Genomic DNA, 26,253 nt, shown 5'->3' on the forward strand with positions numbered 1-26,253 from the left:
GCCCGTCAATGTCAGAATAATTGAGGTGACCAATCAAATCAAAGTAGGCGGGCTTTATGTTCACAGAAGCGGCTGAGCGCGAATTTTTGCAGCCACGCGAGGCGCACCTCTACGCGTCAGTTTGCTCAAGTGCGAGATGAGATGTAAGTATAGCTAAACTAAACTTTTCATATTTGACAGCTGTTTTTGGTCATACATGTTAGAAATAATAAGGCAAACTAATACACTTTTTTCTAATTTCGCAATTTTTAACTGAAAATAGGCCTAACGTGATTCATATAAGGGAGGGGACAACAACAACATTAACGAAGCCGTTTTCATAATATAAAATGCACACTTTATGAATGTGTAGCCTACATATTGAGAATTAATATTATAATATAAGTAGTCTTCAGTAAATTAAGGTGACTCAAAGTGCACCAGATTGATTAATGAATTTATCTTTAAAATGTAGCCTACAATTTTTTTTTAAATTATAATTAAAAAACGTAGCCTAAGTTACATGATCAGGATTTTTTCACCTCCGCCTCCTTTTGAGCCAGGAAAAACCATGCTCATCGGGGGCTGAGAGCCCCCCTAAAATGAAAATCCTAGAATCAATGTTAAACTCATTCCTACGCCCCTGATATTAATTGATTTACGATGCCTAGTATGTGAGAGTGTTATGTCTGTAGCGTTAATGATCCGTTCTGAGCTCATGGTTTGGTGCTTAGGCCTACTGGTGATGTTACTGAGTGTGTTTTTTTATTTTATTTTTATTAGTGCATAAAAGGTCACCAAAATGAAGTATTTGAACCTCATAATTAAATACAAAAGGAGGAGAAAAACTGGAAAAAGGTCCACTTTTTGGAGAAAAAAAAAATATTTTGTAGAATATGGGTTACCAAGTTGCTGGTCCCCATTAACTTCTATAGTATGGAAAAACTATGGAAGTCAATGGGGATCAGAAACTGTTTGGTTACCGGCATTCTTCAAAATATCTTATTTTGTGTACAAAAGAACAAAGAAACTCATAGGTTTAGAAGCACTTGAGTGAATGAAAATATAATTTTAATTTTTGGATTAACTATAGCAATACTGAATAAAAGCTAGACTTAATTATGCTTGCTCTAACCCACCTCATCCTCAAAGTATAGCCTACAGTCGCAATTGCTGTGGAAAAGTATTTATGCCACAGTCCATGTAAATTCCACTTCAGATGTGCTTCTGTGTCACCATTGCAGTAAAAAATGTGTCATACAGAATTGTATTTGTTGTTGTAGGTTTACATTTACAGTTCAAAAACCCCAACTGAAATACGCAAGCAATCACGTTGGCAAGTTGCCTGTGTCAAGAGTAAAGTTTATTGGAGGCTCATGTAAGCATATTAATGTCTGTTTCCTGCTGAGCCAGCAGATCAAGAAGCTCAGACTGCTTCCTGTAAGTCCACCCTTCCTTGGTTTTATGTCCAGTGCATATTTTGTTTCCTTTATAAATCGTTTGACAAACAATGATAAAAAAAAGAAGTATAATTTTGTAAAATGGAAATACTTCTCTAGCATTTAATTGCACTTAAACAGTGATATTATACATACATTAAAGGGATAGTTCACTTTAAAATTAAAATTCTGTCATCATTTACTCACCCTCAAGTTGTTTCAAACCTGTATTCATTTATTTCTTCTGCTGAACACAAAGGAAGATATTTTGAATGATGTCAGTAACCAAACAGTAGTCTGTACCCATTGACTTCCATAGTAGGAAAAAAAAATACTAACGTCAATGGGAACAGTCTACTGTTTGGTTACTGACATCCTTCAAAATATCTTCCTTTGTGTTCAGCAGAAGAAATAAATTAATACAGGTTTGAAACAACTTGAGGGTGAGTAAATGATGACCTCATTTTAATTTTAAATTGAACTATCCCTTTAACATTATTTCATACTATAAAGAAACATTTCACATGTTGAAACATCCCTTTTAGCTACTGTTAGTTATCTTGACTCATTCTTAAAGAGAAAGATGACATCAAAATGAAAATTCAGTCATCATTTACTCAGACTCCATGTTGTTTCAATCCTGTATGACTTTCTTCTGTGGAAAGAAAGACCTAAAATATTTCTCAGTAATTTTTTTTGTTATTTTTTCACACAACGACAGTGAATGGGGTCCAATTTTGTTTTCGAAATATTTGCTTTTGTGAGTACTGTAGAAGGAAAGTCACATAGAACATAAAGACAAAATTTTCATTCAAAAGACATTCACAACCTTTTTTTCAGTGTTTTGTGGAGGACTAACATTTTCTATACACCAAAAACTGCACCATTAAAGTGGTCCATATTGCTTGTTTGCTATTTCAAGTCTTAACTTTAAATTACAAGTAATAATTGTGTGCGATGAAGTACACACTACAGTTTAAGACCTTAATGAATGATAATCACTGAGAATAACTGTTCACAGCAAGGACGAAAACTATAATGATAACTATAATATTTTAATAATCTTTCTAATTACATGAGAATAGCAATGTTCACATCACATCTGTAAAGATAAAAACAGTGGAACGATATTGTTGGAATCACTTTCAGAATGTTTTCTTTTCCAAATGATGAATGATAAAAACATTGACAGCAATCAGGAATCCGCCCAAATTTAAAGAGCTTGAGCAATTAAAGCAGGGGACGACATAATCGCACGCTTAAAATAAACCGACGATAGTTATCATTCTTGACTAAATCCTCCAAATCTCCAGTTCAATGACAAAAGTGTCTACAGTGACATTTTCTTTACACTGATTTGCTAAGAAATGCTTAAAATCTAAAAAATAATTATTTCATCATCTCTGTTACGATCCAATATGTTTTAATTTCTCTAAGGATATTAAAGGAATGTAACATAATAACGTTGTCACTAAATATATCGTCAGTAAACAGTGGTAAAAAGTAAAGGGGAGGAAGAACATTTATTTATTTACACCACCAGTAAACACAAAATAATAAACTTTAAAGTGTTCCAAATATATGTAGTCAAAACAAAAGTAGAGACCTTAAGAAAATACAATGAAATCCACCAAAGGAAATGAAGAGCACGATCGAGTGTTGCCAAATCAAAGAGCAAAAATCAAAAACTAAATAAAAACAAAAAACCCTCTAACTATAACCTTTAAATCTAATCAAAAGAAAAATCACAAAAAAACATCTTCATCTTCTGACTTTCAAAGAAAACTTACAGCTGGTGGCATAGCTCCTAAAACGAATGAACTATAAGCACAATGTCACGTGACATTCTAACCTGATCTCCTCACTCTTTACACAAAATAAGTGAGCACAAGGGCATGGCAAGACGCCACGTTCAAAACAAAAATCAACAAACTGAACACAAGGGTTAGGAAACAAAACAAAAACAAATTAACAGCAATGAGGGTATCAAAAATAACAAATGGGGCTACATAGACCTCTAAGAGGCACGCGCACATACAAACAAAGCCCAGCCAAGTCCCCTCTCGAAGACAGATGATGACATCGCCTTTGATAGCCTATTTCCGGCGGAGCGTCATGAAAACAATGGAAAAATCCCGGATGACAGGACGGGAAGCCAATCAGAATCTGATGAAAAACACAGATCATGAATACATGAATTTTTTTTCAGAGTCTCCCTCAGAGCGATAATCAAAATTCACCAGGTGGCAATTCCCTTCCTTTGCCGAACATAATGCCGAGCCAGGCCTCTAAACCATGCGTGTCCATGCACCGCCACAAGAGTACCACATATTTGCCATACAGCCCACAGTGTGTGTACGTCCGAGACCAGTCACCCTCTATCTGCACCCCCACTGAGGCTGAGCTGGCGATGATGAGGTGTTGCTTCTTACGTGAGGCGAACGTTCGTCCATGTTGCTGCCATGTTCCCAACATTACAAGCCAATGCACTAGCCCTCTGTGCAGCACCCATGTACGGGACGTGGAGTGCAGTCCTAAAGCACGCAACAAGTTCATTGAGAACGAGAGCGCACAGACTCCTACTTGCCTTAGTCTCCAAATGATTAAACTCCATCATGAACAAGCATCTTTAGTACTTAGTAGAACACTCTTTTGCTGTTATGACCTGCTGCAAACCAGATGTATAACCAGACTCCAGCTTCTGGCAGCGTTTCTGAAGAATCTTAGCCCATTCCTCATGAGCAATGTCCCCCAGCTGCAACCACCTTCACATCCGACCATAGATTTTCTATGGGGTTCAAGTCAGGTGACTGTGAGACCACTGTATAATCTTTCAGGACTTCTTCTGCATCCGTGCCTTGGTGGGATTTGAGGTTTGCTTTGGATCGTTGTCCTGTTGGGAAGGTCCAATGGCACTTCAGCTTCAGCTTCCTCACTGACGGCATGACGTTTTCTCCTAGGATTTCCTGATATACTTCAATGAAATCCCTCTTGCCTTCCACACACTGCAGGTTTCCAGTGCCAGAGGATGCAAAGCTGTCCCAGAGCATCAGTGTATTAACTTGTGTGTGGACATTGCAGTAAATAATAACCAGAGCATGCAACCCGAGAACCCATTAACAACGTCCAGCAGCCCATAGCTGCTTTCAGTAATGGACTTTGCTGCTTACAGTTACAGTTTTGTTTCATTGCTCCACAGAACAGAAAACCTCTGTGGATTATATATGATTTTAAGCAAATTGGAGAGTTTTCTTGTGCTTTTGGATCAGTAAGACGCATACTAAACACATTCAGTTTCCATGCAAGAACTCCAAGACCTACACCATGGTCTTGGAGGTCTTGCATGGAAACTGAATGTGTTTAGTATGCGTCTTACTGTGCAAGCTGAAACCTCAGTGCCTGTTGCCACCAAGTCTTGCTGCAGGTCTTTTGCAGTCACTCAAGGGTTTTTCTGAACCTGCCTTCTCAGAAATCGGGTTGCAGCCGTTGATAGCTTCCTTTTCCTGCCCTGTCCAGGTAGTGTAACCACTGTTCCTTAAACTTTGAGCTTGTGAACTATGCTTCCTACAGTGTCGCTAGGAACATTTAAGTTCCTTTGCTATCATTTTGTATCCTGTCCCTTATTTGTGATGGGCGATGATCTTCTTTTAACTTTTGAACCATTCTTCTGATATTTTTAAATTGCACTCAAACGTGACACGCAACAAACCTAGCTAGTTCATGTATTGCATGTCTTCTAGCTAAAGCACATCTGGTGTAATGAAGCCCTTGGTTAGTTTCATCTGGTGTGCTTGAGACAACACCGGCTTTGCAGATTTGTGCTGTTGTGGGATTCTATTCAGGGGGTTAAATAATTTTGAGACTGCAGTCATTAAAATTTGCATTTTAGTTGAATTTGCAGAAACCACTTGAAAAATGTGTTGCGTTGAGCTAATGCAATTACTTTTGTTTGATTTGTTCGTTGCAAACAGCTGAAAGTCTTTACATTTTGCCAATAAACCTGAATAAATTTGCAATGGGGGTTGAATAATTTAGATTACCACTATTTATATATAGGCCTATACTATATATATATATATAATAATAATAAATATATAATAAATAGTAAGCATCTTTTTTGGATTATTTTGGACATTTTATTATTTTTATTTGTTGAATTTTTACTAAATCTGGAATGTTGCGAATTGAGGAGAAGCAAAGTAGCCTATTAAAGTATATTCTATATGTAATGGGAACAACCAATTAAATGTTACAAAAATGAAACATTTGCCAATTCTCACATTTGTGAATCTAACAGAAACTTGTCAGGAACATATTTATAGTAGCCTAGGCTATAAGATTAGTGTTTTTATTTTTTGACATCTAACACTGATATTTTATTTATACTAGTTCAGTAGTTTTGGTCAACAACACTGATTACAGCAATGAAAATGAGAATTAGCCTACTATTAATTTTTTTTTAATAGAAAAAAATAATAGAATTTGGGTGGATGCGACGTGATGAATTGAGAGTAGGCAAATGTTACAATTGAATTATTTAATTAATAAAATAACCTAGGCATGTTTTCATGATATTCTCATACATATGATATTCTCTCACAAATAAAATCTAATCTAGCCTACTGAGGTGGAGTCACACCTCCAATGAAGTGTTTTATTACATTATAGTGCCATCTTGTGGTCAAGGTTAACGTTGCGTTAGTGTCACTTTAATAAGACGTAATGCTTTCTCAGATCGTTTGACAACTTTGTTTTGACAGGAATGATGTGCCAAGCAAAGTCGTCCTATATCGAGATGGAGATAGAATGGGGACCCCGCTTTGAGCCATGTATGACATTGGAGAAAGGGGCGTTCCGAGTAGACCTGAGACGGTTCCACACCACAGCACACACAGCACACAGCACTCTTCCGCAAGATGCGCTGCTTCACCTAGACTTTACAAGTCGGACTGGAGCTTCAGGAATCTCTCAAAGAGAGTGTGAACTGGAAAATGCAACATTTCAGTCCAGCTGGAATGTTTTCATATTCTTTTTAGGTTTCAAAAATATTCAGTAAATAATTCTGTAAAATGATTCTGACTGAATCAATAATGCCACTATTTTTATGAGAGTGTGCTGCTTTTTTAAACTGGCATTCACTTACCAAATTTGCATGTTGCACGGTAGGCTGCCTAGCCCACAACATTCAAATTCGGTAAGTGGAAGCCTGTTTAAAATATTAGCTTAAAAAAAAACTCTCATAAAAATAATGGTATTATTGATCCAGTCTCACTTTACTGAATAATTTTACAGAATTCTTAACTGAATATTTTTGACGCCTTACATTTTTGATCTCCGACGAAGGCTCCATTTGAAGCTAAAAATGAGTCTGCTACACGATTTTCATGAAATATGTAATAATTGTTAACAATCCTCCTAATGACTAGTGACCTAAATTAAGTTTAAAAAATCTACATTTCTATTTAAAAAAAGGAAAGAAAGAATATGACAATGAGAAAGAGACCAACATTTGTACAAACAACAATATTTTTCTAGAAATTCTTGCTGTTTTAAACAGAATAAATAAATCTATTTTTCACACACACAAACATTGTTGTGAAATGTTTGGTTATTCTTGACCTACAGAGTTGCAGTAAGCTATGATAATCATCAAGGTGGTGTTCTATGGTGGTCGCCAACAAAGATCGAGGTCACAGGCCCTGACCCAAATGGCACACTTCATATGCACTTTCCGGTCTTGTGGACTTACAATGCCTGCCGCCGCCGCGTGTCCGTTAAGTCTGTGAGACCGTATCTGTCCCTTTTTCATTTTAGCTCTGCAGAAGGGTGCCCGCGAACGGCCCCCTCTGCGGTCGATTTGCGGCCTCAGATGCGCACTTTTGCCGAGTCCGTACTGATGCGGACTCCCAGCAGACTTCTTCCCGACAGTCAAAGCGGCATTACGTCACAAAAGTGCGGACTCAGAGGAAGGCCGTGAGTGCTTAGGGTGCCATTTGGGACAGGGCCACACTTTCAACCAGTGACGCACACCCCGTCCGGGTGCAACCAATTCCAGCAAGGATATATAAATATTTATTTATGTTTAATTCATTTAATACTAGTTCAACAGTTTCATTCATTCATTTCAATCATGACAACTATGAACAGGTTTAAACAGGATAGCCTAAGAATAGAATGTAGATAGGCTTTCTTGGCGGACTAGATCTGCTACACTGATGATGTTGACGAGTTAAAGGGATTGTGAAAATTCTGTCATTATTTACTCACCCTCATGTCATTCCAAACCCATCAGACTTATTAAGTTAAGACATAAGTAAAGTGAAGATATTTTTAATGAAATCAGAAATGTATGTCCTCTATTGACAGTCTACTCAACTATCACTGCGACATTTCAAAACGTTCATAAAGATAGGCTATCATAAAATAATCCATATGAATCAAGTCAAGTCCCCTTTATTTATACAGCGCTTTTTACAATACAGATTGTATCAAAGCAGCTACACAGTGGTAACATGAAAATAATACAAGTTTGTTTCTAGAAGAAAATTGCATCATCGTCCACCTTAAGTAAGGCAGATCAATAATATTGCTGAATATTAAATTTCTCCAACTAAGTAAGCCAAAAGCCAAGGCAACAGTAGCAAGGAACAAAAACTCCATCAGGTGACAGAATGGAGAAAAAAAACCCGTAGGAGATCCCAGGCTCAGTCGGAGGGCCAGTTCTCCTCTGGTCAACAGTGTGTGACTCGAGCTTTAAAGTCCAAATTTTCTGAAGACACATGATAACTTTATATGATGAACAGATTTAATCATCAGAATAATTATCATTCATCTACTCGCACATCAGTTGCTGTAAACAGGAGCTCAAGCATGCTTTCTTGACGTGTGAGAACCAGTGATGTTTATTCTCGTGTTGTTACAGCACGTTTGAGCTTCAGCGAGAGCTTGTGAGGTTCATTCTTGTGCGTCAAGCTCATGTTCGCTGATCAATGATTATATTTGAATAAAAGCCTAAAATCAATCTGTTCATCATATAAAGCGATCGCTTCTCCAGAAAATTTGGACTGAACATCTCAATTCATATGAATTAGTTTTACAATCTCTTTATGAACTTTTTGAAGTGTCAAAGTGGTAGTTGCGTAGCTGTCAATGGAGGGACAGAAAGCTCTCAGATTTCATTAAAACATCTTCATTCGTGTTTCCGAAGATGAATGAAAGTTGTACGGGTTTTGGAACGACGGGTGAGTAAATGATGACAAAATTTTTTTTTTTTTGGTGAACTATCCCTTTAAGGCTTCTGCCGAAACAATGCAGTGAATAGCAGATTTAAATCACCTAGCAGATTTAAGCAGGTGGTGCTGGGGAAGGGGGAGGGCTAGGACAATTTCCATGTTGAATTTGTTCGGAAATAAATAGGCCACATAGATTGAACAAACAGATTGATTGCCCAAAAGTGCTTGGCTGACAAAAAAATCAGCTGCTTGGAAAAGTTACTAATCTACCGGTATGTATTTATTCAGAATATAGGCCAACTGTCATAATCTTCTTCATAGGCTTTCATGTAAATTAATTTGCATACTTCCAGACACGGATTTTTAAAAAAGCCACAAACTCTTTCAGTTTTAATCATAATGCTTTTATTAAAAGATTGCATACAGGGTGTAAATAGATCACATAGTGAGTGCTTAGATAAATGTTTCAGATTTCACCATGCTCAATAAATAAACATATATTTGTATGCTATTGTGATGATTGATATTTCACAGAGAAAACAAGCAATGGCAAATTACAATCTACTTCATCTGGATGTCTTTCAAAGAAAACATCCGTCATCGGCATAAATGTCCCTTGTATGGAAATTAAATATATTATCGCATTTGTAAAATGGCTTCAAAATAGATTCATAAAAGTATTCAAAATAACAAAAAGTGTATTAAATGTTCCATATCTACACATGTTAACCCCCTGGACTCAAATGTCCAGTTTTTGTATGGTCAGGTGTGGCAGTTGTACAGGTATGTGCTGCTCAGGCTCCAGTCTGGAGGGAAGTCCTGCGTGGGGTGATTCTTCAGGTGTTTCTGCATGGCTGCCAGGCTGCTACAAAACTCCAGGCACAGGGTGCACTGGTACGGTGTGGCGCCGCCGTGAGTGCGCAGGTGCTTGATCATGGCCGAATAGTCACGGGAACGTTGGCCGCACAGCCGACACTCAAATGGTTTTTCACCTGGCAGAACGGAAAATAAAAAAACGGTTACAACAGTATCTCAATGCTACTAAAACAACACTGATTCAGATTAAAGATCTAATCTTGATCCAGTGAAACACAGTGTTTGATTTCTCAGAAAGTGAAGATGTTCAGGATCAATAGAAAGCTCCAGAGCTCAAACTCTGCAGGAAGGCTCTGCTCGTGGCTTTAGATGTTGGTTGTACCTGTGTGGACCCGGTGATGAGTGTCCAGCTGGTGTTTAAGGCTGAACCTCTTGCTACACTGTTTGCACTGGTAAGGCTTCTCTCCCCCGACACCCCTCCTGAGCGAGCGCAGAGATCGCCTGTCCCGTCCACCTCGGCCACAGAACTTACACCTGAACGCCGTCTCCCCCGAACCTGCCGGCGGGGTGATGACAGAACAACAGTAGGTGAGTAACTGTGAACAAGTGGACTAGAAATAGAACACTTCTCTGTTATCAGGGGACAATCTCTTTAATGCAGTTTCATTTCAGAAGAAAACCACAGACAAAGAGGTTTGAACAGTCATATGTGGCTCAGTTTACATATAATCTTCAGAGTCTATTTACCCGTTTTTGTATGCAGTAAATACGCTTTTATTTAGCATGAATGCAGATGAATTTTTTTAATTCATTTCAGCACTTAAACACAGTAAAAACAGTAATATTTTAAAATAATATTACAATTTATTCCTCTTGCTGAATTTTCAGCATCATTACTCCAGTCGTCAGGGTCACATGATCCTTCAGAAATCATTATAATATTCTGATTTGATGCTCAAGAAACATTTCTTCTTATTAGTATTATTATCAGTTGAAAACAGTTACTTTTTATAAAAAAAGAAAGAAAAAAGAAAACTGGCTTTTCCCCGCAGGACTGTTTGATTTAATAGAAAGTTCAAAAGAACAACATTTATTTGAAACGGAAGTCTTTTGTAACATTATAAATGTCTTTACTATCACTTCTGATCAATTTAACTTAAGGCGTCCTTGCTGAATAAAAGTATAATTTCTTTCAAAACAAACAAGCAAAAATCGGACTGACCCCAAACTTTTGAATTAAAGTTTTCAGATCAAAGATATATGCCTGTTTTCTATGCATGTTCTCTTAAGACAGAAATAGTGACCATTCGGCTAAAACTCTCAAGACATCATCATGGTCTCTGAGGCAAAAACAGTTTCAGTGCTTGACGAGAAAGCAGGGTTATTTTTGGTCTGACGCTGGTCAGCTCTTTGGCCCCTCATATCTGCTCAAATGTCTAAATGTGATGTGCCGCTGGTGATGATTGTTCCATCCTGTTAAAACACCAGTTAACCACCTGTGAAAGTGAAAGGAGACTTAATATAAAAAATAATGTTAACACATTAAAACAAGGTTCCATTTGTTATAATGACACTACGTTAGTTAAAACGAACAAACAATTAAACATACTTCTAAAGCATTTGATAATGTTAATTTCCACATTTACTAATACATTATTAAAATCAAAAGTTGTATCTGTTAATATTATTGAATGGGCTTGAGCTAACAAACTTTTTTTTGTTGTTGATAGATTAATAATTGTTAGTTAAAACATCAACTAGCATTAAACAATGGGACCTTATTGTAAAGTGTTACCAAAATAATTGAGCTTTTTTTATTACATTAAAAAAATCACCTAAAACATTAATAACAATATAAAAGATATACCAACGTCTGCATCTATATTGCATTTTCTAATTTAATACAAACATTCCCATTTTAAATTATAATGTCACAGCAATTTGAGTGAACTGAATTTCACACTTTTAGACATTTATTAAGCTAAGCCTTGAATGACAGCAGATCTCGAGCTGCACGAACATTCACAGGTTGAGCATCTTGTTTTTTCACTAACTTTGTATATAAAGTACATTTCCATTTGGACCACTTTCAAAAGACCACAACTTTATCAGCATTATCGACACTATAGTTCATCTGAACGTGTGGTCAATCTCATTTCCAGTCCACTTGAGATGTCTGCACAATGTTTGATTAAATGCTTTGCAGCTGGCTAGAGAAATACGTTGTACAACTTTCTTAAGAATTTTTTTTATAAAGAATAATGTGTGGGCTTTAATTTCAGTTCAGTAATTTAATTTAAAATGTTTTTGTTTAAACTGAATTCTGTTTAAGATGCTCAACCCGTGAATGTTCATGCAGCTCGAAATCTGTTGTCATTCAAACAAAAGTGGACAAACGAAAAACTAATAAATGTCAAAGTGTGAAATATGTTCACAATTGCTGTGATGATAATATAATGTGTTGTTGAAATGTTTGTATTAAATCAGAAAATGCAAAGATGGATTTTCATCGGTGCTATCAGACTTTGGTTAATTTTCTTTTTATTATAAATGTACTAGGTGCATTTTTTTGTTTTCTGTAATTCTGTAATGTTTAAATGAACCTTACTATATATTACAGCTGTTGCTAATATGCTTATTACACAGTTAAAGAAAAAAAATCTTATTAACTGTACGAATGATGACTGAGAGACATAACAACAATATCTTGACTTTACTAAATGTTTTTTTTTGTGTGTATTTTTAATTCGTTTCCTCAAGTTAGACAAAAAAACATGACACTGCTTGTTAAGGAATCTTCATCGGAAAGAAATCAAAACATGAATTTAAATTCTAGCTGTTAAATATCCAGTTCTGTTCAAATAATAAACCAATCTTACGTTTATTTTATATCAAATGTAAAAACGTCAAGATTAAAAGTGATTTATGGTCAAAAATAAAGTGACATCCAAGCTTTGGTAGTGCGCAGCCGAGGGGCCCAATTTTAGATAAACACATCCTGTGGCAACTTGGTGTGCGGCCTAGTTTATAGCTCTCCCTGTCCACACACACACACGCACACACACACACACACGCACACACACACACACACGCACACACACACACACACACACACACACACACACACACACACACACACACACACACACACACACACACACACACACACACACACACACACACACACACACACACACACACACACACACACACATACATATACATTCACAGACCACATCCTCCCCTGTACAGCTCAAAGTGCGAAAAAAAAAGCCTGGTTAACACTTTCTGCCTTTATATTCGCTAAGAGAGCGTTCATGATAATCATATGGACACTTGCAAGGTTGTGTAAGCTTACACTTCAGAGCATGCTGAAAAAAAAGAAGCAAACACATAAGTCATGTGAAACTAAGCAAACATGCACATGACAGACATTGTATTCACACATATATAAACACCCACACATTCCCACATGCCCCACACTCTCTCACACAACCCTAAACCAGGATGCAGCACAGTAACATAAAACTGCTGCAGAAACTTGCGCCATTACAGCACAAGTTTGCAGTTTGAATAGGTGACATCGTACAATGTGCCCAACCATTCTTAAAAATGCCGGTTAAAATCATCGAATGCATTTTAATAAAACCAAAACCCATCTGGACAATCATTGGAAACTGTGCAGCTGGTAAAATGACTTGAGTTCGCGTAACCAAATGTTGTCAGGTTGAAAGAGTCATATGAAGCATATTTTTAGGTTGTGTGACACATATTTTCATAGAAGAAAATCTTATATTTCAGAACTTAATGCATAGGTTGTTGACATTATTTTCTTCTAAAATTACTTTAATAATCATTAGACATCCAATTGCAAATAAATAAGAGACTACATTAGAATATAATTTTAAAAAATCCACAGGACAATTTCAGTAGCTAAGGTGTACAAAAAAAGCTGCATTCCCTCAAATATACACTTCACCTTTTAATTCATAGAAATATGCATTTATATTTATTTTAAAACTAAAACTACCCACATGTATGTGATAAACTAAATACAGTATAGATTACATAGCTATCTTAAAGATAACATCTCATAAAAATGTGTTACTATCATTCTCACCCCAAAATGATCCGACATGCACACACGCTCGACACATAAAAAGCGCTCTAACCCCAAATTGGATGAAAAAAGAACAAGTCGACACTTCTCTTTTGGTACTGTATTCAAACCACCATGGAGCACAGAGCCAATCAACCGCAGGACTGTGCTGATGCACCACGAGAAGCCACAGTTCTCTCCCGCACACAGCTTTACACCCCGGTTTAGAAGGTAAGGGGTCATTTGGTTCTGTACAATGAGAAAACCCTATGTGACCTAGGTCAAAGCACAACCTATATTGTGACTACACAGTGACCCCTAAAAAGTGTTTGGACACGCAAGTCATTTTCAATGCATGAATGTCATTGCATTAGATGCCAAGCGGCATCTGAAAACAAATGCTGCAGGAGTGTTTCTCAGAAATAACTTTTCATTTCATGAACATTTAACCTACATGTGTCAATGTGATTTTTTTATCTGATGCATGAAGTCATTTCCCTTCAAGTTCACACATTTGTCCAAGCAGATTAACCACATGTGTATTGCACAGCTGTATTGCATTAATGTCTGATAAAAAACCCCCATAAAAACTGTATCAATTTGAAAAATAAATGCATTATAATAAAAAAATATATAAAAGCAAGTTTATTAATTGCATTGTTGGGGAAAGTTACTTTTAAAAGTAATGTGTTACTACGTTACTCCCTAAAAAAGTAATTAATTGTGTTAGTTACCTTTTATGTAAAGCAATGCATTACTTTTGCTTTACTTTTTCTCACCTGGGCTGGGCTTGCTTGTTTATTTTTGATGAAAAAAAAAAAAAAAAAAAGGTTTATTAGAAAAAAATATTAAAAAATGTTTACATTTTATTTTTGGCAAATGTAAAAGTCCTTTCACACCAAAAGTGAAATTAGTAAGTCTCAGGCTGAAGGAAATGCAAATTCACGCCTGTCCAGTAGAGGGCGCAGCTAAAAAAACTTTCAGATGTGCTGCTATTCTGGATTACAGGAGAATAGGATGCAGAAGAAAGTTCAACTCTCTTTCTTCAGCAATAAAAAAGAAAAAAAAATAGTGAATAATAAAAAAGAAACAAATGTGACTGTGGCGAGGGGGTGTTGTAAAGCAGAGTCTGCACGGGGAGAGAGAGCGAAGATGAGCGGTGAGAAGTGCATGATGAATAACACCTGTTTCTAATTCCAGTAACTGACGGAGAGACAGAATAAATAGAGCCTGCAGACTCTGAGGACGTTTTTTATGTGTTGGAAATCTTTGTTACTGTATATTGAATGCGCAAGAGCGCTTTTATTTATGAACATTGTTACAGTGGTTCCCAAGCCCGGGGTGAAAAAGTGTGCACTCCGCCATGCAGCCATCACAAATACCCCTTGCGGAGCTGGTCAAATTGCTCGCCGGTCTCCTCCAAACTGAACACCAAGCCCTTATAGACCTCAGACTGCAGCAAAAGTATCGATTCCGTCTGCTGGACCGGGGGCAGGAGGAGGACCGGCGGGTCATCCGGAGCTTGCTTGGCCGGGAGGTCACCCTGGACGCAGCCTCCACTATCTCCCACATACCTCTGTTAAAACGACTCGGATTTGTGGACCTGTTTGAGAAGAAAGCAGAGGAGGCCGGTGCGCTTGATTCCGCTGCTGTCTGGGGAAGCACAGGTAGCTGCACAACAGTTGCTTGTGGCGATCCTCCTGCCATATGGCGACCTCAAGCGATGTGAGAAAAAAGTTCTTGAAGAATCCATTGTTTCATCATGACTATGTTAATTTTATGGATGATGTAATCACCAAGGGCTATGCAGCGAAGGTAACAAACCTCAGCCGTAATGATGGAAAGGTGTGGTACCTTCCTCCTCCTTCAACAGGTCATCCACTCCGCCGAACACCACGCCAGCGTTTCCGGTTAGTGGAGCTGGGGGATTGCAGCTGGCCAAGTGGCTGATGGCCCAGCCCCGAGACGTCAAGGAAGTAATGGACCTGGTGGTGCTGGAGCAGTTCATCGCTCGTCTGCTGCGCAGGACTGCCGAGTGGGTCCAGTGCCACCACCCGACGTCACTGAACATGCCCATCCTGCTGGCTGAGGATCATATGGTGGCATGCACAGGGGGTGGCGAGCCGCTCCCTAATGTTTCTCTCTCCAGCCCTTATCTCTTTTTCTTCTCTCTCTCGTCCTGTCCCTATTCCCAGGTCGCGGAGCATTGAGCCCCCTCGACAGCCACAGCAGGAAAGAGGTAGTCTGGCCTCTGAGGTTTCCCAGGGTTACGGACCTTCGACACAAGTGGACGTGTCAGAGAGTGCCGCAGCCTACCGTCTTTTCGCCTTTCCCGTCTCTCTGTCAGTCTCTTGGCCAACTTTCTGGCGGCGGAGCAATGGGAAAGCCTGGGCCTGTCTGCTGGAGATGCAGGGACCCAGGTCATTTCCAGGATAGGTGTCCAGTCCTGGAGCTGTGGGGACTTGGATCCGGGTCCCCGAATCCCCGCAGGCTGAAACACATCTGTATCTCAGCATCTGGAACAACTGTCCTGAGATCGCTGAGGGTGGCGGGACTCACAGCAAACCCGAAGAAGTGTGCAATTGGGAGTGTGGAGGTACAGTATCTTGGCTTCCACTTGGGACATGGGCAGGTGCGTCCCCAAATTGATAAAACCGACGCAATTGGAGCTCGCCCCAATCCCAAGACCAAAAAGGAGGTGAGACAGTTCCTGGGGCTGGTGGGATATTATAGGAGGTTTGTGCCTAATTATTCGGAGGTCACCAGCCTGCTGAAAGATCTTGCTAAAAAGAAAGCTACAAATCCAGTCCAGTGGATGGAGTGTAACCAAAGTGACGGCGGATCTGTGTGACTGGGCGCCTAACATTGATCTCCCCTTTTTATTGCAGACAGATGCGTCGGAAAATCCTGCATAGTGCACCTTTAATCTCTTCTCTTTTCTGATGACATGTTTACTGGAGCAGGGCCGGGACAACCCGTCACTCAAGTGAGATCGGCCAATAGTAAACCACAACCATCTAACAATTCCCCATGGACAAAATCACAACTTCTGTTTCGGGCCACAGTATGTGTTCTACAAAGTCATTGTAGCATTTTAACTCATTTATAATGCTAGCATTTATTTATATTTATGCATCTGTCAGACACTTTTGTCCAAAGTGACTTGCATTACATCACAATTTATCAATTTATTATTTGCATGACAGAATTTATTGCCATGCATTCCCTGAAGATCGAACCTATGACCGTGGCATTGCTAGTGCCATGCTGTGCTGTTTGAGATATAGGAATTATAAAAAAAAGTATTGTGTGTGTGTTTGACTGACCCTGGACCACAAAACCAGTCACATGGGTCAATTTTTTTTTAAATATTGAGATTATAAATAATAATAATGCTGTAAAATAAAGCTGTACAAATAAGCTTTCCATTGCCACAAATATACCCGTGCTACTTGTGACTGCTTTTGTGATCCACGGTCACATATATTTTTTTTATATATTTAAATAAAGATAAAAAAAAAAACTAAAAAAAAACTTTGCATTTCACCTCTGCTCTATCTTGTTTCATAGTCTAGCTTTCCACTCCTAGAATAAAATGTTATAGAACCCTAGGGTTCCTGACTTAAATTTAAAGATGGCTTTAAACCAGAAATGTTTCAAATGATTGCATTATACTTTCATGTTTTAAAGGTTATTTAAGTTTTTGTCTAGTGAAAAAAGTATGCTTATGAATTAAAAACAAAAATAATTCATACAAAAATAATTATATATATTAATTAAAACTAAATTCATAAAATGATCCTATGATGGGACCCTCTAAAAGGTTCTAGTATGAAGTGCCTGACAGAACACTTTAAGGTTCTATATTGAACATTTTCTTCCAAGAGTAGATAAACCTGGCATTGACTATAATAATTGTTGGCCTTTTGACGAATAGCTAGTTATTCTATTGTAAGACGCTTTAGATAAAAGCATCTGCTGAATGCATAATTGCACATGTAAATGTAAAATAAAATAAAAACCATTTAATGGTAAATTCTGTCTGAAAGATTTCATAGGAATCAAGTTCAACTGATAGATGCATGAATTTTACATTTCAAAAAGCGTTGTCATTTTTTCCACTGTCTTCTATCCTTTCTTTTACCGCTTTCAGAGGAAGGGAGGCAACGGCCCCCAACTCTACTTTAAATTGCTTTCAGCTCTTTGAGAGATACACAACATTTACATCCTGTTGCGGGCATCCATTCCTCTGAACTACGAACAATGTCAATGCATCCAAGGCAAAATCAAAATCAGTTTGTGTTTCTGCAAGCTTCTGCACGAGTATCTATATGCCTTCTTTATTCTGTGCAGATACGAGTGTATACAGTTATTCCAGATAATTTTTTGTGCATTTACACAACATATTACCTGAGGTTGATGACCCGGTGGTTGGCCTCCAGGGGTTTTCCAGGGCCGGCTTACCGCAGTGTCTGCAGCATATCTCCCTCTCCTCTTGAACCTTTGGCTTCCTGTGGAAAATGTTGTCATGTTAACGCTTATTCAAAGATGTCCATATTTTCCATGCACAACTGGTGACATTAGCTTTTAGAACTTTATTCCTCATCAGCTCATAACTTCAAAAACCGAGTCACTGCATTTTCCTGTGGTGTTTTTTTAACCACTTGTTGATCTGGTCAGCTAACACCTGCAGGTTCAGTTGCACTTCTAGAGATGTATTGTAACACATTTAAGTGCTTTAGCTAGACCACAGCTAATTATGGCCAGGTAAAGGTCAGTGAGAAACCCACAAGCTTTCAGGTGTTACTGCTCTCTGTTAGGTTTAGTGTGTTATCACATTTGTGCTATTTTTTTAGGAGAAAGTGCACAAGCAGTTAAACGTGTCAAAAGACACTTGCCTGAATTTGTTTCACATGCTCTTAAAAAACTTTTGATCTGAATGCTGTAATCCTTAGACAAATATAAATATGCCCAGGTATGACTTTCTTTACTACTTTATTTGACCTTTTAATCATGTAAAGTGTCAGCTTACATACGTATTCCTTAAATGCTTTAAAAAGCATCTCAGGATGCACCTGAAGTATAAAAATAATAAGAAATGAGTAGGTGTGAACAATACGAAGAGGAAATTTATGAACAAAACTCGATATACAGCGCTCTGCTATAGACACACATGTGTCACACAAGACGGCAAATTGCCATTCAAATGCATCTCAAATCTGTTTAATCAATCGATTAAGAAGATCAATTTAGACTTACATCACCTCCTTCTGTCTAAAACAAGACCAAAAAGTGTAAGAACAAAGGTTTTGCGCTCAGGTAGCAGGAAACAAAGCAAGCCGACAATGGTTTCCTCTGCCAGAGTAAAGCAACCTGCAGCGCATCTACAGTATGAAGAAAAGATCATCCGATTTTATATCCGATTCATATATTTAGAGCCAAAATATTAATAATATGCTCTTCAAAATATAAGAAGGGACCCTATTACCTTATGTTTGAAAGGCCTTCAAATATTTACATTATTTTGGATGTTTAATCATGAAACTTGATGAACTGGTGAGTGGGTGGTTTGTACTGTTTCTATGTATGTGCATGCATAGAAAAAAGAAAAAAAAAAGTTTCAATTTTACACTCACATTGAGCAAAACAAGCATAAAGATCTCTGTCTGAATGGGGCACCTGTTTTTGTGTGTGGCGAATTGGGGAGTGGAACAGATTTGGGCTAAAAATGAGCCTGAAATAGAACATCATGCTCTGAGGGTGGAGATGGCTGACTTTCATGTTTGCTGTTTGTAAAGTCGGGGACAATTGGGGGGCTCCCCTCAGTTTCAGCCTTGATAGTAAGTGTTGTTTTCCAAAACACTCCACCGACATATCCAGTATTTAGTGTACATGATGCTGCTGTGCCTTTATCCTGGCTCAAACACTTAAAAATATCGACTAATAGATCTTTATGACCACAATCACATCTATATACTTCATACATGTCTAATTGCGAATAAAATTAATAATAACAATATTTATTATTCATACCCCAAAGTGTTTCGTTACAAGAATATATCATAACACTCTCCATAATTGTCTTTATTGAACTATTATTCCAGTGCCACTGAACCAGAGGCCGTTATTAGTTCCCCTCATTTTAATGGAGCCTGTTGAAAGACTATTCATGTCGGTGGAACAGGGGCTGGTTGGGGAAAACGTGTCTGTTGGAAAGTACAGAAAGGGAGCACATACACTACCCGTGAAAAGTTTGACATGCCTGATTGAATTTGTTTCTCAACTTAACGAAGACATGTTATAGAATACTGTTGTTGATATATACAATGCAAATCAATTACAAGTATTTGAACAAAAACAATTTTCGATAATTATTTTATCTAAATAGATGGTCGGAGTGGACGATGAAGAAAAAAAGTGCGCATGTGATCTTCAATATGGTTAAAAAAGAATCTCAGAATACTTTTTTATAAACATGATTTAGAATTTTATATTTAACAATCAGGATAAAAGTCGATTTCGAGAAACCATGGTCTTCTTCATTAGAGTATTGCATAGTAATAAACCAGTCCTTTTTTTAAAAGTAATACAAGGTCTGATTTTGTGGTGTTTGCTTTGGTTATGACTGTAAATGTGTTGTTGCATTGGTGAAAAATGTGTTTACCAGGCTTATGGTGTTCCGCTGAAATTAACTGACTATAATGTGGCTTCCTGCCGAAAATATTATAAAAAGATTTCTTTCACCATGCTGACAATACCCAGACGTCTCATAACCCTGAACTTCTCCCTTAAAAAAGACTATGGACACTGGACTGCTGAAGGTCAAAGTTTAAAATGTATATAGTTTCTTTATAGAATTTTTAATGCTCAGACATACAGACAGCCCAAAAGTATTTGAACACTTAAAAGAGATTCTTCTACGAAATATATTTGGAAGGATGTTGGTCTCCAAACAGTTTCCATTGTATGGACGATTTTTTTTATCACAAAATAATATATATGATGTTCCACAGGAAAAAAAAAAGAATGAAAAGAAAGTCATACAGGCGTAGAATTACATGCGGGTGAATAAATTATGACAGAATTAACATTTTTGGATGAACTTTCTCTTTAAGCCACCGGTTAAACACGTATGTCATTGCATTAGATAGCAAGCATTTTAATGTGATCAATATCTATTATTTACCATTTAAAACCAAATGTTTTTGAAAAATGTGTACATTGATATTTAATGATAATTAAGATAATTAAGCAGAGTGATGAGTTCAAATGGTAAGATTGCGTTTGTTTAAACCATTAAAGTCAAAAATGCTAAACAAGCTCATTTTATTTATTGGCTTTTTAGTTATTTATCTGTTTATTCATTGATTGAATCATTCATCAATTACTTTATGTATCTGGCTTTATGTTTTGTATGTATATATATAAAAAACAATAGTCCAAATCAAGCAAAAAATTACTTAAAAAAAAAAAAAAAAAAAAAAAAAAACTAGTTCACCTCAAATGAACCGTAGCTATTCTTGGTCACTTGTCTTTCTTTAAAATCAGATTCACATTATATTTGATCAAACCAATGACATTTTTAATTGTCGTTTCTTACCTCTCTTGACTTTCTGACACGGACTCTGTTAAAGCTGTACTGATAGAGGTGTTCTTTCCTTTTAGACCCGAAACGAAGGGACTGTCTTGAGTCATCTGAGAAGAGTGTATGAGAGGGTGATAAGGGTGAAGCAACCCGGGATAACCCATAAGTGAGGAAGAGACATGTGGTTGGAGCGAGCGGTGCAGGAGGGGGTACATGGGTGTGGGGTACGGGTACGCTCGGAGCGAGTGGAAGGTCATAATTTCTCTACAGTTTAACACCATGCTACGAGACGGGCTGACTGGGGGCCAACAGAAGCGAGGGGTCGAAGATGGTGTGCTGGAGGAGATGATGGCTTCTCTGGAGAACATGGGAGGCTGAAGAGAGACAGGAGAACAGCTTTTCTTGTGTGGATCATTGGCCGACCTCTTGTGGTCTTTATTGGTGGAAGAATGTTCTTCTTTTAAAGAACAATCGAGGACGTCTTTATCCTTAGAGTGGCTTCTTTTGGACAACTCGGTGTGCTTGAATGTTTTATCTTCTTGGAGTGACTTTACCACTTTTGTGTCTGTCTTAGTAAGGGAATTTGGACTATTAAGTTGAGCTTGACACTGTTCCACCAAAGACTCCACTTCCAGGTACTCTGCGCCTCTCAGAAGCTCTTCCAGGTCATCTTTGGGCACCTCCACCGATTCACTGTACACATAGTCCAAGATTTGCTTGAGTGTGTGGGAAGAGACGCTTTCTATAGCGCAGCTGTACCCCGGACCTGGACCGTGGTGGTTTGTTAACTGCCGCTTGAGCCGCTTGCTCGCCAGCGCTAGGATCAGAGCGTGGGCTTTAAATGAAAGGCCCTCCGCGGTGAGAAGCGTGTCACAAAGGGTCCCTGCCTGACGGAGTTGCTCCGTCTGATGCAGAAAAGGCACGTGGTGAGGGTTATGAATGCGGATCATCTTCAAAGAGCGAAAGGGGCAGCTGAAGTGAGATGATCGGGTTTGATGTCGAGCTGCGAAATCTCATGTCAGCCTTTGGAAGGGAAAAAAAACAAAAAAAAAAACAGGTTAAGTTTGTCAAGGGAAACTTGTTTAAATGTGTCAAAGTAGTCGTAGTCGATGTGAAAGAGAGACAGACAAAAGGTTTCCGGATACAAATCTAAAATAATCTCTAATGAAATGAAAATTATCAAAAATCAGTAATTATATACATTTCATAGTTGTTGTTGTATACAACAAAATATGCTATACATTATTAGAAAGTAATTAAAATGCGAATGTTATAAACTCTGTGCTGCAGTCTTGACCTGGTCTATTTGTAAGATGAGATAGCAATATCTCAATGGAATTTTCCTGGCTAAAAAAAAAAAAAAAAAAAAAAAACCTACGTTACAAATAGGAGTAATTAAACTAATTATTTAAAAACACTGATTTAAACAATAATTGATAATAAAGTACTTCTGATCATGAGTGCAATTGATGATGAGATTTATTATTATTTATTATTATTTAAACTTTTAGGCTTTTAGTTATTTATATATTTATTTATTGGACTTGTCAGGTTTACAGGATTTTGAAGGAATAGATCATTGATAGTCCAAATCAAGCCACGAAACAAAAACAATTATCTAGTTCCCTAAAATCAAATGAATCATAATCAAATCATATCAATCTCTAGACATTCAACAGTCATGTATAAGACAAGAAGATTGTTTAATCCTAACCAGTATCATTGCCGTTTTACAAGCACCCAAGGATTAATCGATCTTTCAGAGTTAAGGTTTACAGACAGACAGACCGAAAGAAAGAGTGAAACATAGATAAGCCCGAAGCTTGAAACTTTGCATTTCACTTAATTTCCGAGATTGCGAAAGACATATTCAGAAGAATCAGAAGGTTTTTTTTTTCTTTTCGGAACTCATCAGCGTCACAACACCTTCAACCTACTTTCAGCCATCAGGCAGACAAACTAATTCACAAAATGAAACTCCAGCAATGTTTAATCATTTCTATCTCACAATACATTCACCCATGAACTGGAATTGTATTGTCTAGGTATGGCGTAGAGTGGAGGCGGGCATGTCTGGTCATGTCAAGGTGCAAGGGCCTTTCGAATTTTGCATCACCTTTGAAATTCTGTTGTGAAGCACTGCGATGAAGCCACAGACCTCTTCAGAATGTGAAACTCTGACTAATGCCGGTACGCTGAGACTCGTAAGAGTTCAAGTTTGTTTGATCAACAACAACAGTATCAAAGTCATACAGTAGGTCGGTTTAGATATGCATCTACTGTAGTAGCAGTGTGATGTGGTGTCTGGTGGAACGTTTGATTACAGTAGGCCTACATTGCAGCTGTCTACTATTTCCTCACAATCGCGCAGAAAGTGGACACGATTTCAATTCTCGATCTTGAAGTGCGTGCAAAGAATGACTCTCCAAATAACATGACCATTCTGGAATAAAAAAATGGCCGTTTTTAAGATATTGTCATTGGGATGTACAAGGTTCGAGATGCAAGTATCTCAATCTGCGATATTCCTATGACCCATTGTCTGTTTTTGGTCATCGATCTGCGTACAAAAGAAAGTAAGATTACCGAATGCCTGCAAAAACTTGCTGATACGATCACTCCCCCTCAGCGCAGACGCAACGGTGACGGATTGTGGAACATATTGTTCTGAGATGACGATGCTCAATGCTCTAATTACTAGAATTGATGCTATACTGGCTAAAAGTGAGACACACACACACACCACATAGTATGAAAGAACAACCGAAACAAAAACAGGTGTATGCAGATACTTCTTTTTCATAACTGTCCAAATTAACTGAGTTTACACACTCAAAATGCGTGTTCTTATCAATGAGGTGTTCTGGAACCAAGTTAGCGTATTAAAGCGATAGTTCACCCAAAAATGAAAATTGTAATCATTTACTCTCTCGTCGTTCCAAACCTGTTTGACTTGTTTTCTTCGGCAGAACACAAAAGAGGATCGTTAAAGAACATTGGTGTCTAAACACATTGAATTTTCAAATCACAGAGACATTTTTTCAAAATGTATGACAAACAAGTGTGGGTAAATGACTACAGATTTTTTTTTTTTCGGTGAATGGTACGTTTAACAGAGAATACGCTCAGCTAGAAAACAGAAAAGACTTCTGTGGTCCTTTGCAACTTTATTTGTAGCATTAGATTGGGTGTGTGTGTGTACCATTTAAAAAAAAAAAGTATGAGTCACATTTTAAGCTACAATATTAATAGTCTAGTGTGTTGTAATATAAGTGAGTCATATTACTGTACTGAAGCAACACCATAAATGCAGCGTACAGTATGTCGTAATTAGTGTTTAAACATGCAAAAATTAATATCAAAAGCCAAAAGCTACTAAGTTTTTTTTTTCATAAGTCACAAAAAACGTATCCAAGCCGATTTTGACAAAAATTATCTAGTTAGCACTGTATGTAAAGCATATGGAATATGCTAAGCATATTCTACATTTTAAATCTAAAATAGTCAAATAAAAATGAACTGTTTCATGCATTACTGCATTTACTGTATATTCTACAACTATCGTGATCACAGCAACTCCCAAGAAACCGGCCACAGGTGCAGAAAGTTGTTTCTATGGTTATGACTATAGTACAACTAGTAATGCTAAATAAAATGCATATGGAAACACCAAGAACATATTTTGCTTTCTCAAGGTTTTGCTAAATTATTTCTAAGACCAATTTGTTTTAAATTTGTATGCTCCGCTATAACACGCTAAACAAAGAGCGTCACATACCTCACCAGTTCCTATTCTTTCTTCGCCCACTTCTAAAGCTATAGTGCAGTTGAATTCTCATTTGAGCGTGAGAATAAGAAGAATGAAACTGTGGAAAATGCCGTGTAATTGCGATGCAATTTTGACTAAAACGACTGCAAATTCTGCGGTAGTGCAATGAGCAATTGACTTACCTCTCATACAGGCCCGTGAATGTCTGAATGTGACATGCAGGTTACACTCTGTCCCATCACCAAACCAAACCCTTCCCTTCATTGTACGAAACTACAGATGTCAAAACTACTGTCCAATGACAGACATTAGCCCTGGCCACAAAAATCTATGAGCAACAAAAAAGGCACGTATAGATTGTCCAACAGACAATCAAATGCAGGTGATAACTTTAGAAAACTGCAAAAGTGCATCGGTCAGACCCACATAAAGACACAGCGAGAGAAAGAGGCCCATGAGTAACAGGGGAAAACCTGTGTGCAGTGACACATCCTCTCCGGGCCTGCAGTCAGAAAAGACCTCAACACACAATCAGACACTTGCACGGATGCTTTTGTAATCAAAAGATGTTTTTCCAGATATAGAAAGCACGGCACTTGGTGATGGGGGAGGGGAGGATGTAGAGAGACAGCAGACAAGATGAGAAACAGCAAGATTACACTAAGCGATGGAAAAGAAGAAGAGCCTGACTCACAGAAACTTTCAAAGACGTACCTATGCGCTCAAGGTGGAGGCTGCGTCCTGCCGCGAGCAAGTCAACAGAGACGCATTACCGCGCATTGCGACCTCAACCAGAGGTGTCATCGACCAGTGGATGCCTACATGTGGGTGAGATATAGCAAGGCCACCTCTAAACTCAAGCCAGCCCCTTCCTTACACCCCAGACATCTGTGATTGGTCTTCTACTCCTTTTTTTTCTTCCTTTCTTTCACCATTTTCTTTCTAGAAATCAAGTGCATCTGTGCTGTTGACTTATTTGTCCATCAAAACCTTTTATGATAGCTGCAGAAATATGGACCTGGTCAAACTCAGAAAGTTGATTAATTATAATATTTCCAATTAAATAAACATTTTATAAGAGGAATACAATAAATTAGTTTTCATGTTAGAAATAGCACATCTGATCAAACTTCTATGTTCACTTAATAGCGATACTGTCATAGAACAAAGCTAATATGATTTCCATATTTCTAAATTGTGAGTTTAATAATGTATCCGATACAAAAATATATGATAGAGACATGAAACCAATTTTTTCAACCCAATCTAATAAGATTTGTCACAGGAGTGAGGTAAACAATCACTTGTGTTTTGTTGTTGAACAGGACTAGATT

At 37.8% G+C, this 26,253-nt stretch overlaps 1 protein-coding gene and 1 long non-coding RNA gene across 3 annotated transcripts; one reads left to right on the forward strand and one right to left on the reverse strand.

Moving 5' to 3' along the window:
* Positions 1-115: 115 nt before the first annotated feature.
* On the forward strand, positions 116-6,915 carry LOC306997679. The gene is made up of 3 exons (XR_013797429.1): positions 116-143; positions 1,263-1,419; positions 6,179-6,915. It is a non-coding gene; the product is annotated as an uncharacterized lncRNA (long non-coding RNA).
* Positions 6,916-9,035: 2,120 nt separating this feature from the next.
* On the reverse strand, positions 9,036-25,745 carry zbtb32 (zinc finger and BTB domain containing 32). 2 transcript variants are annotated; one of them, XM_079611461.1, is made up of 5 exons: positions 25,634-25,745; positions 21,166-22,173; positions 17,976-18,076; positions 9,849-10,022; positions 9,036-9,642 (listed from the first exon to the last, which is right to left on the reverse strand). In XM_079611461.1, the coding sequence occupies exons 2-5, from the start codon at positions 22,098-22,100 to the stop codon at positions 9,413-9,415; spliced, it is 1,440 nt and encodes a 479-aa protein (XP_079467587.1). In that variant the 5' UTR covers positions 22,101-22,173; positions 25,634-25,745; the 3' UTR covers positions 9,036-9,412. The 2 variants fall into 2 exon arrangements, with proteins under 2 accessions (XP_079467587.1, XP_079467588.1); XM_079611462.1 differs by lacking the exon at positions 25,634-25,745 and adding an exon at positions 25,102-25,446.
* Positions 25,746-26,253: the final 508 nt, after the last annotated feature.

The sequence above is a fragment of the Phoxinus phoxinus genome (assembly GCF_949152265.1).
Source record: "Phoxinus phoxinus genome assembly, chromosome: 4".
NCBI lineage: Eukaryota > Metazoa > Chordata > Actinopteri > Cypriniformes > Leuciscidae > Phoxinus > Phoxinus phoxinus.